Source organism: Xenopus laevis, chromosome 3L, assembly GCF_017654675.1.
Source record: "Xenopus laevis strain J_2021 chromosome 3L, Xenopus_laevis_v10.1, whole genome shotgun sequence".
Classification (NCBI taxonomy): Eukaryota; Metazoa; Chordata; class Amphibia; order Anura; family Pipidae; genus Xenopus; species Xenopus laevis.
The window spans coordinates 124,075,081-124,087,583 of NC_054375.1; the positions used below are offsets into that span (position 1 = coordinate 124,075,081).

The window sequence follows — 12,503 nt, forward strand, 5'->3', positions numbered from 1 at the left end:
TACATGAGCGAGCACCTGTATTTTGTGCATGTTGTGCCATTCAGATCCATGTGTACATTGGTATGTATGTCTCACTCAGCTTCTTCGTCTAACCGCAGGTCGTGTCCCTGTACATTCCCTCCCTGGGCCCTTGGTTGACGCTGTCGCTCTGGGATATTGCCCGTACACGGTTTTTAATGTTTTTAATCAAATGTGCAGTCAAAATGATAAGCTACATTGTCGGAAATTATTTAGTTCTAATTACCAGCAGATGGGCTGCTTTATCTGCACCTAGGGCGTGCAAGCAAAAGGAAATGCTGTGTGAACAAGAATAATTAAGAAGTTGAATAGTGTTTTTTGCGCTTAAATAATCTGCAGTTTCATGTTAATTAGCACTAATGTAATTATTTAATTACATTTATGAATCAGGGGAACTTAAAGAGAGGTTTTGTGCAAAGTGCAGGCAAAAAAGGTGTACTAGGACCCCAGGGAAATCCCGCAGCTCAGCAGGAGTTGGAGGTGACAGCATTATTGTACTAGAGTAACTAGACTATGTTTATAAGGAATGCTGACTATGAGTATATGAGAAGGCACCATTGCTGCCGTTAATTCTGTCCCATCCACAGCAACAGAGGTGACATTGTATCAAGTTTCCCACAATTAATGCCCCAGGATTTCAGGATTATTAATAATAGTGACAGTACACTGTCCAGCATTATAGATATCTGACCAACCAAACTGCATATCAAACAGAATGTATACAATGTGGCTGGCCACACTCATCTGTTCTGCAACAAGGTGTAGCCTGAAAGATCAGATCAGAGGCTTCAGATCTTCTCACTTCCTCATCTGCTGAACCTTCAACAAGGTGCACCAGCAGATGAAATTGATCAACTGATATCTGTTAGGATGCCAGGCTGATACACTTACCCAGACAGTTGACAGTATTGTTGAATGTGTTTAAAGATTGAGATTTGGCACAGTCCTGAACCAAATTCTGTATTCAGTTATTAGTTGAGACTTTATTAGCATATTATTTTATATGACCCAATAAAAACCTCTATGCACTCCTCAAAGGCATAGCAATGAATTATATATATATATATATATATATATATATATATATATATATATATATATATATATATATTATATATATATATATCATTGTAGTTGATACCCACCTGTTTAGTCTGACTTATATGGTTTTGCTGGTTTTTGTATTGCAGGTTACACAGAATCACAGCGAGCTCGCACCAATGACCTGCACATCCTGCAAAATATGCAAATAGGACGATTGTGTGACATTGCAGGTAACAATAGATGGAGGATAGGATTGAGATCAAAGAGGAATTTATACACTGTACTGTAAATTGCACTAAACTATTTACTAACAAGAAGGTGTATGGTTGGATCCTGTACTCCTACTTCCACCCTATAATCCCAGATTTCATTTCTTTAACTCACACCCCTTTCCACCAGTTTTAGCCCACTCTGTAGTTTTACTCTTTGATATGTGACTATAGAAAGCATGTGATGGAGAGTTGAAGATGTCTTTTGCTCCCATATTGGTTTGAATCCTTTGTGGACAATTTGATGTTTTGTGCACTAAATACGGAGATTAGAAGAACTCATTATGTGGTGTTTTATAGAGCACACACAATACAGACGTTTAACTCCAGGCTAGGGCTTCTGCAACGTGGAAACAGAATTTAAAACATGCAATGTTGATTTAAAGTTGATTGAAGGATCCATTTAGATCATTGAATCTATTGATGAACAGGCTAATGAGTTATTACTAGCTAATGAGTTATTTTTTTATAGATCTCCTGTATATGTGTGCACACTAATCACACCTATTATGTCGAGCTTGTCTGTAAAACAAAGATTCCTCTTCTTGATGTAGTTGCCTATATCTGGTCTTTTGATAATGTCCACCCAACTTCATCTCCTAGGTGGGGCCTGCCTAAATGTATTCCTTGGTCTTTCTCCATCATGTATTGATGGGTATAATTAACAAGCACATATAAATCTCCAAATGTATAAACTTAGTTTTTTCATTTTACATTATGATATCTTGCCCAAAGATGGCTACTCTAATATTATTTCTTTATATAGTTTTGTTCAAAAACATTCTGCATGGGTTGCTAGTCTGAGCAGGGAAAAAAGGAGACAGGAAGTGAATAAAAAAAAAACATATCTATTTGTTTGCTCTTCAGTGTTCGAGGTAGGACTGGTTTTATAGAAGCCAGCACTTCAGCAATAAACTGCACAGTCCCACTGCCTTCTTTAAAAGGGGTGGTTCCCCTTTAAGTTCACTTTTGGTATGCTATTGGATGGCTAATAACAATTTTTTAATTGCTCTTCATTATTTTTTAGTTTTTGAGTTATTTGTGTTCTTCTTCTAACTCTTTCCAGCATTCAAGCATTCAAGTAAAGGTCACTGACCCCATCTTAAAAAACAAATGCTCTGTAAGGCTACAAATATATTGTTATTGCTACTTTTTATTACTCATCTTTCTATTCATGCTCAATCACTCTCTACAATCATACTAAAAGGTAATTCAAAGGTGAATGACCCTTTTAAGTTTCTTTTTATTGGAACATATGAGGTGCTGGCAGGAAAGGTGGCTGCAGTAAAGTGCTCCCAACAAAAATTGCATGGGCAGAACACTGCTACTGACTAGCCATTGTCAAATCAAAGTTGCCTGTGATACAGCCATTAACCTTCCTATTTTTGAAATGTGGGAGGAAATTGTAGAAACAAGGTGATCATACAAGCTGCTTGCAGTCAGTGCTTTAGCATGTATCTAAAGCAACATTGAACTGGGATGGGGGGGGGGTCTGGGCCCATCGGGGCTGCCACATCAAGGGCCCGGACACAGACCCCCTGGCCCCCGACCCTCCCTCCACCACCCGCATGGGCCCCCCCTTCTGCCACAAATAGCACTGAGCGCTCCTTTCCCACCCCCGCCAGCACATATCTTCTACAATGCTCACTATTTCTTCATGGGGCAGGGCAGTATCAGGAAGGAGCAAAGCCCATGCCAGGCCAGGCAGGGCCCATGAAGGCTGGTGGCCACTAGGTTTTTTCCCATTGTCTGACGGCCCAGTCCGACCCTGATCTATAGCCTTTGTGTATTCGTAGAAGACCCAAGTTGTATATGGGGAATTATATGTAGTATGAGAAGTTGGGAAGTTAGGAAAAGGTGAGAATAGGACAGTGAAGGAGACTTGGGGGCGTTATATGACAGACATTATATGGTAGTATAAAAAGGAAAAATTACAGAAGGGAAATAACTTGTAGTAATAAAAGAATAAGATTTTTTAGGGAACGCGTAGTAAAAGAAGTGGGTATAGGCAATGGAGTTACAGATAGAAAGAGAGAGAAAAATTACATGGAGTCAGCACTTACTGCAAACTGATTATGTTTAATGGACAACAAATCTGACTGCTTAAAGGAACAGTAACACCAAAAAATGAAAGTATCCTAAAGTAATGAAAATATAATTTACTGTTGTGCTGCATTGGTAAAACGGGTGTGTTAGCTGTGGGGGCAGCCATTCAAAGCTAAAAAAAAAGGAGAAAAGGCACAGGATACACAGCAGATAAGAGATAAGCTCTGAAGCATACAAAGGGATTCTTTAGAACTTATCTATTATCTAATATGTGTTCTGTGCTTGAATGGCTACCCCTGTGGCCTCACAGCAGCTTGTTTAATAGTGAATAAAGTAGCCCCTCTTAAAAAAAATTGAAGGATATTATAAGTTACCAAGGAGTTTCATGACCATACGAGTGTTTTTATACAGGTCATGGAACTCCGAGGTAACTTCTAATATCCTCATATTTTGCAATTGGGGGTACTTTATTTATTATAATACACAAATTTCAGTGTCATGTGACAGAAATGACATCAGAACTCACTGTTTATAACTGAAGACATCAGAACTCACAGTTTATAACTGATGACATCAGAACTCACCGTTTATAAGGATATAATTTACAAGATATTTATGGCTTTTGTGTATTATATAAACTATATTTGTTTTTCTGAAGCAAACACACCAGTTTTACCAGTGCAGGGCACCAGTACTTTATACAGGTATGTGGATATTTCCGTAATTTAGATCTTCATATCTTAAGTTTACTAGAAAATCATGTAAACATTACATAAACCCAATAGGCTGGTTTTGCTTCCAATAAGGATTAATTATATCTTAGTTGGGATAAAGTACAAGTTACTGTTTTATTATTACAGAGAAAAAGGAAATCATTAATTTTTTGATGTTACTGTTCCATAAACTCTTACCACAGGCTTATCTTTAAACAGCACACCTGTATGGTGGGCTACTGCAATCTTCACCCAACTTCCTAGGCATTCCCTTTACCTCTTTATATGTGGTGCTAGTACAGTACAGAACTCTTTGGAAAAGAGGCTTTCCTTGTCCTTAAAACATGTAGTAAGAGAAGTCACACATAGGAAGAGAAGGAGGAATGTAAGGAGTTAAGCTCCCCATAGACGCGACGATTCTTCTTGCCGAACGACCGATTTTAGGGAAGCCCGACCAATTATCGTGTGGTTAGTGGTATTCGAACGATCGTACATCTTACGATTTTTCGGCCGACATCTGTCGGGAAATTGATCGGCCAGGTCAAAAAATCTTTGTCGGCCCCAGTGCAATCTCTCTATGTTTGCAGGGCCAAGCAGGCAGCTCCCCTTTGTTTTCCTGGTAAATTGGTCTTTTTAGTTGATGGTAAATTCGTACGATCGTACGATCGTTCTGAGAAGATCGTGGTCTCACGATCAGGATCTGATCTTTTAAAAATCTCAACATCTATGGCCAGCTTTACACGTGACAAGATAAGTAGGTGTTAAGGGTCAGAGTAGGAAAGAGAAGGAGGGAATTTGTAATTATTTGTTAAGTTATGTATATTAAAAGCAGGAGTTGTTTAAATTGAAAAATGTAAATGCTTACTGTAGGTAGGACATAATAGATTGCAGCAATAGAAGGATTTAAAATTATGTTGTTTTAAGTAGTAAGGGTTATATAGGGGGTGATGCAGCACAGACTCCTATTAAAGAAAACAATTTCAGCTAATTAGAGCTTAATTGTCCCTACATTATATCACTGGATTTAAGTATCCTGATACATTTTATATATAGAAACTCAGTAGATGGAGAAACACCAGGTATTGCTATAGAAGTGCTTTTATTGTTAAGTCACTGTATTTCTAAATGTGTCTTGTACTGCTGTCAACATCAAAGTTGTGTAGATAATAATGCAGTACTGTAGAGTTGCTTACTAAGCTAAAACACTGTAACCTAAGTGGTTATTTCTGTAGCCCAAGTCATCAGAGATTTGAAATGCACACTGTTTGGAGTATTTTATTGTCTCAGGCCTTCTCTGCTATTTACACTTTCCAAACTTTTAAATTAATCTCATCTCAGACCTTGAAAATAGCAAATGAGGGCCTGGCTACATAATATAGTTGGTAGAGTCAAAGTGTCATGTATAACTCTTCTGATCAGTCTCCCCCCCCCCACAGACCCTAATGTGGATGTTATCTATATTTCTCCGGTGGAGGTGGATGAAGAAACACAACAATATTACAGAAGGCTCCTTGGTCTGAGGCCAGCAGTTCTCTCAGGGAATCAAGAAGATGCATGTGAGCTCCATGACAGATTCATATTCCTGACTCCTGAAGCCGTGAAGGACTTTCCTGTAAGTTCATATCTTATAATAAGGATGAAAGAATAAGGGAATAATAACTTAGCAATAGATGAATATTTTCAGGTGAGCAATGAATATTTAAATTAAAACCATATCGGTATTTTTGGATTGGATTTTTTGTCTATTGAGAAGGGGTCACTGTACCAATAATGAATCAGATGGAGTTGTACAGAAAAGTAAAGAAGAGCTGAGAGTGAAGCCTGAAGCTTGATGACATTAGGACAGATTTACTAAAGGGCGAAGTGGCCGCCAATAGCGAAAAATAGTCAGAAATACCATCCGCAGGGACATCTCCAATTTACTAACAGGCACAGAGGGCAATTCACTAGCGAATGAGACTGTCGCTAGTGCAGTTTCACACCCTTTCGCCAGGCGCATTTTTGCTCAGGCGAACGATCGTTACTCAACAAATTCACTAGCATTTCATAGCGACCTTTCGCTAACGTTCGTTTCTGTTTGGCGAAACTTCTTTAGTACACTTACGCTCAAGTCAATTTGAATAGGGCAGGTACATTTAGGTCATATATATGTCTTTAATAGAGATGTTGGTGCAAATGCTTAAAGTGGCCACTTATTACATATGTCCAATTAAGAAAATAAAGACAAAAGAGATCCTTTAATGTCCTAGACATGAGCCCACCCTTAAACACATGTGGCATGCCCCTCAAATGGTAAAAAAAAGGGATAACGTTCTGTGAAATTTGCACTTTAGTGAATTTACGGAGTAACAATTGTTCCATTGTGCAAAAATGCCTGGCTATAGTGTGCAAAACTGCACTAGCGACGGTCTCATTTGCTAGCGAATTGTTCTCTGCCTGTTAGTAAATTGGCAATGTCCTTGCTGATGGGATTTCTGGCGAATCTTCGACTACTTCGCACTTTAGTATATCTGCCCCCATCTAAGTTTAAATTTGAATATTCGTGTCTCTGGTGTTTCAGTCTGGCAGGTCAGTAATTCAGGTGCAGACTCAGTATTCGCTACTATTATATCAATTCTAACAGCTGCCTGTAATGAAACCCAGAGATTCTGCTCAGCAGGGACAAAGATAAGAAATATATCTACTAAATGTATCCATTTAGAACAGTTTACAGGGTCGGCGACCCCCCTACCAAAGCTGCTTCAGAAAGTGAAAAATGACAGTACACTATATTAGAAAAACAGTCACACATAGAAAATAGAAGGTCATTGGAAAAAGTGGTTATTTCTGGCGATCTATCTGAAAACAAAAGTTGTTTGAAGGTGAACCACCCCTTTAATTCATACTCTACATTAGTCCTTGTCTTCATAATCGTGGATCTCCTCTCAACCAACAGACATGCCAAACAGTCCCCGCATTTATAGCAACCTTTACTTTTATTTGTTAGCCACGTTGACTTAATACAATGAGTATAATGATTTTGGGTTCATTTGTCACGTAAATTTCTGCTACTTCTAAAAGTGTTTTATACCAATAACTTTCTTCAGCTGCTTGTCTTGTTGTAAAATATGCCAATGTTTTCTTCTGCTTGGTGCCCTTTCTTGGGACTAAAATGATCTGCCTATCTTTCTCCAACGCCATTTTATAGGCTTTTTTCAATATGGCAAGCCCCATTCATAAGTTCAAGAGAAGCAATGGTTCATGTACACAGTGAGCTACCCCCGATAATGTACTGGCTAAATAAGAAATAATACATTATTCTGTTACAGTTCCATCATCCTATTAGACCTATCAAGATATGGAATCAGCGCCAGTCTGTAATATAGTCACATGCCGACATCACCCTCGGTGCAGGCAGATTGGCCGCCCTATCCACCTCTCTCACACACCGAACCCCCTTCTTTCTTTTTATGGCACCAATTGATTTTCTCCCAGCTATACAACTGAATTGTGAGCCAGGAGGGAGGCACGGGATGAGTTAGCGTTATACAAAAGGCTGGCAGCAGCTTCTCCGAGTGACAGAAGGATAATTCTGCGTGGATCAAATAAATACAGATGTGTAGTAATTAGTTCTATTCCCACCGAGGCCATTTCCGAGGCACTAAAGACGTGAGCGATTATAGTATCACCTCAACAGCTTTTATCAATTTAAACAGCTCCGCTACAACAGAGGTCACAACCCAGCCGTATATTAATCATGGATTTTTTGATAGGCAAAGCATTTAAATGAAGTCGTTTGAGTAATAGAGCTATTTGCAATGAAAATATTGTTGTTTTTTTTGTTTTTCATTACTAAATGCTTTAGAGCTGTATTAAGATCCGTGTACATTTATTTAAAATATGATTTAAAAAGGGAAAAAAAAAAGACTTTAATCCAAGTAACCTTAGTTTGCGTCTTTCTAGATATTCAGGGATTGCTTAATTCCCTGTAACTATACTTAAGATAATATCATTATAATGGTAATTATAATGGCACTAGAAATTTTTCACTTGATGCTTAAAAAGATTGTTGATTATATTAAAGGGGGGAAAAAATGTAATCTGCTGAGTTGTGCAAATTGAGATAGATGAAATATAGTTATATATCCTTCACCCTCAGCAGTTCTGTGTCTCCATTCATCCAGTACTGTTTAATTTTGTCAGAGAGATTGCTGAAGCCCACAACAACACAAGCCCTCGGCTGTGAATATCGCCCCCTTGTGGTACAAACATGTGCAGCAGGAGCTTTAAACTGTTTTGCCTGCTTGATCCAGAATATGTTTTATAACTATTTCTCTTTTAATATAGGGTTTAAAAGAACATGGTATAGATATGGGACCTGTTATCCACAATACTCGAGACCTGGGGTTTTTCGAAAAACGTAACTTTCCATAATTTGGATATTTATACCTTAAGTCTACTAGAAAATCATTTAAACATTAAATAAACCCAACAGGCTACTTTTGCTTCCAGTGAAGATTAATTATATCTTAGTTTAGATCAAGTACAAGGTACTGTTTTATTTTTACAGAGAATAGGGAAATCGTTTTTAAAGATTTGGATTATTTAGATGAAATGTGGAGACATAATTCTGAGCTTTCTGGATAACAGGTTTGCGGATAACAGATCCCATTACATTTTGCAAATCAAAGAGGTATATATTGGTGCCATTCTTTATTTGAAGTTTGATTTTAAGTTTGATATAAGGGAGAACAAAAGCTGAACAAATACAAATTAATATTTTCATACCTACCCATAAGGACCGTTAAGTGAGGGCATTAGGAGAAGTTAAGTAAATTCTTATAGATATAAAATCACAATAAGGAAGGGTGACACCCTCATGAAAAAAGTATCTAATAATGTCCCTTAATGAACTCTGTGACCTGCTCTAAGCAGGTTCTAATCCTGTTTGGAGGGGGATTAATTTAGGGGCAGATTAACACCTCCCCTCAAACATCTATATTAAGATTTAAAATTAACTGACTCAGCTGCCAGCGACATCCTTTTCAAATGACTGCTCAATGTACATTTATACATCAATTTGCTATTTAGTGCTTATGCCAAATGCATCACATGGTATGGGGGTTGATAAAGGGTAGTTGCAGTGGCGTAACTAGATATTACTGGACCCTACAGCAAATTAATTTGAGGGCCCCCAACATATCAAGAGGTTGTCCTGTTTTACCAATATATGTTGAAATTGCTTTGATTTTGGGCCTCATGGGGTCTCCTATACCTCCTGCCCCCCCCCCTGCAGGGTCTGCTTCCTTTGTAGTTACTCCCCTAGGTAATTGGTTTTCTGTACAGGTATGGGATCTGTCATCTTGAAACCCATTATCCAGAAAGTTCCAAATTACAGAAAGGCCATCTCCCATAGACTATTTTAATCAAATAATTAAAATTTGTAAACATGATTTCCATGATTTCCTTTTTCCAAACTAAGATATAATTAATACTTATTGGAAGCAAAACCAGCCTATTGGATTTATTTAATGTTTACATGATTTTCTAGTAGACTTCTAACAACTAGCAGTTAGGCAGGTTAAAAAAAGTTTAAAGGTTGAACTTGATGGACATGTGTATTTTTTTCAACCTAACTTTACTATGTTACTTACCTATGAATATCCAAATTATGGAAAGATATGTTATCTGGAAAACCCAAGGTTCCGAGTATTCTGGATACCAGGTCCAATACCTGTATTGACTTTATCCCTATTGGTTTCCATAATACAGATAAAGTGCATGGGCAAAAGCCAAGGATGAAGGGATTGAGAGAGAAAGGTGGATTCGGGTGCAGAGACAGATAGCTACAATCATTTTAGTGTAATGGGTCAGAAGTGTGCACATAGTTACCCCCAATTAAGTTACCACCCAATTGATTATCAATTGGTTATTCAAGTGGAGAATCTGTCCTTTATGAACCACGGAGCACTCTGGAGGTGTGTTTCTTATAGCCAATCACAGCAATACTTTGAACCTTAAAGGAAAATCATACTGCAATATATTTCCTTGATAGATGTAGATATTCCCCTATTTAAATTAGACTATGTCCTTATCACATACAAAGTGTTGTACAGTGGCTTAACTAAACGTATAGGGCCTCACAGGAAAACTTAGGCTCCCTTGTCCCCCAAATCTTTGAAAAGGCAATTACATGGTTTAAATACACCAGAAAACACTGTTGCCTGCAAACAGGAAATACAGATCCATTTAAATATGCCCTAAATCAGGGATATGCACATTTTGGTGCTCCGGCTGTTCCACACCTACAGCAGATCTGGTAGTTGAATGCTGAGAATTTTAGTTCTGCAACATCTGGTGCACATAAAGTTCCCAATAACTTTCAAGGGAAAAGTACATTTATTTACGAGTACAATTTCTTTTACTCTTCTAGAAATGGTTAGAAAATACTCATGAATAGGTTGTTCTAGGAAGAGAATGTCATTTATTGGTATACGATACTGACAATGTTAAGTGGGCATTGTTCGGAAATAGGTATTCCAGAATTCTGGTGTAACAGTAGGAAGAGCTTTCCATACGTTTTCCATATGACTCCCTCATAAGGATACATAGTCGTTTTTTAAAATGGAATTTGTAACTGTATGAATTCCTGTTAAAACACAAAGAGATATACTGTAAAAGTCAAATTAAACCAAAGTGAATATCTAATGACCTATTTCTTTGTGTCACAGAGTCATCACATGTGCCTTTCCACCATGCTGAAATACAGCCCGAAGACCCTGAAGCGCATCCGCAACTTAACACGTGGCCGCGAGGCCTACATTGTAGGTGGAGTCCCTCACGTTGATGACCTCGCAGTGGCAGATATGCTGGATATCCCCTTGTTGGCTACTGAGCCAGAACTAGCACATCTCTACAGTAGCAAGTCCGGGAGCAAACGGATCTTCTCTAGTGCAGGTCTGCCCACTGCTCCTGGGATAAATGATATCTATACCCAGCAACAGGTGAGTGGCAGTGCCTACTTCTATTGTTAGATAAGCACAGATATTGAGCAGTTCAGTCTCATGAGAATCATTTACGGATGCCCCAGCTGTATTAGTGAAATTGCCACTGCACATTCTTTCCCATATCATCTATTAATTTTATACCACATGCACGTCCAAAAATGCAGTTGTGGTCCCTGCATTTAACCTGCAGTCAGTTGCGTGTAGCACCACTTTCCTTAACACCGCTACAGGTTTTAGCTGGAGCATATTCGGATTCTGGCTTTTTGCAGCTTCGGGGCATAATAAATCTCGAAAAATGCAGTTTTTACTGAAACTACCCTCGAAAACTTTAATTTTTTGGGAAAAAACACAACTCGACCTTTAATAAATAACCCCCTAATCTTGGCTGGAGGGAAGCAACATTGTTTCAGATCCAGCAGTGCAGAAAAGGATAGACAAAAACATTTCAGTTGCAATAACATTTGCAGACAACTTTAAATCTATTAAACATTCCTAATTGATGTACAGGTATGGGACCTATTATCCAGAATACTCAGGCCAGAGGCATAACTACAGAGGAAGCAGACCCTGCGGCTGCAGGGATCCCGGGAGGTATAGGGGCCCCGTGAGACCCTAATTCATATACAATTTCAATAAATATTGATAAAACAGGTCAACCTCTAGACACTTTGGGGGCCTGAAACATTATTTGCTGTGGGGCCCAGTAATATATAGTTACGCAACTGCTCAGGACCTGAGGTTTTGTGGATAAGGGGTCATAATTTGGATCTCGATACCTTAAGTCTGCTAAAAAAAAATATTTAAACATCAAAGGGGTGGTTCACTTTTAAGTTAACTTTCAGTATGTTATAGAATGGCCAATTATAAGCAACTTTTCAATTAGTCTTTATTATGCATTTTCTATAGTTTATTAATGATTTGCCTTTTTCTTCTAACCCTTTCCAGCTTTCAATTGGGGGCTCACTGACCCCACCTAAAATGAAATGTCCTGTAAGGCTACAAATGTATTGTTATAGCTACTTTTTATTACTCATCTTTCTATTCAGGCCTCATTCAAATCAATGCATGGTTGCTAGGGTAATTTTGACCCTAGCAAACAGCTTGCTGATATTACAAACTGGAGAGCTGCTGAATAAAAAGCTAAATAATTCAAAAACACAAATAATAAAAAATGAAAACCAATTACAAACTGTCTCAGAATATCACTCTCTAGTCTACATCATACTAAAAGTTAACTCAACGGTGAACAACCCCTTTAAAGGTACTTGTGTCAAAATGGGCTCATTGCACTTCTACTGCCCCCAATTTGCAACAAAACTCACATACAGTTGTGTTAATGTTGGTGATTCGAGTGCAACAGTGTTGCTGGAATTCTGGGGGAAATTGCTGCATTGTAGGATAAACAACATAGCGATTGCTCTCAAAAT

The 12,503-nt window shown here is 38.2% G+C and overlaps 1 protein-coding gene across 2 annotated transcripts in view; it reads left to right on the forward strand.

The window, feature by feature from the left end:
- The window catches only part of iqch.L (IQ motif containing H L homeolog), a 67,386-nt gene that overhangs the window by 23,500 nt on the left and 31,383 nt on the right, over positions 1-12,503 (forward strand). For both annotated transcript variants that reach the window (XM_018253307.2, XM_018253310.2), the window contains exons 11-13: positions 1,209-1,292; positions 5,527-5,702; positions 10,801-11,073. In XM_018253307.2, the coding sequence (XP_018108796.1) occupies positions 1,209-1,292; positions 5,527-5,702; positions 10,801-11,073 (533 nt within the window). The remainder of the gene's footprint in view (positions 1-1,208; positions 1,293-5,526; positions 5,703-10,800; positions 11,074-12,503) is intronic.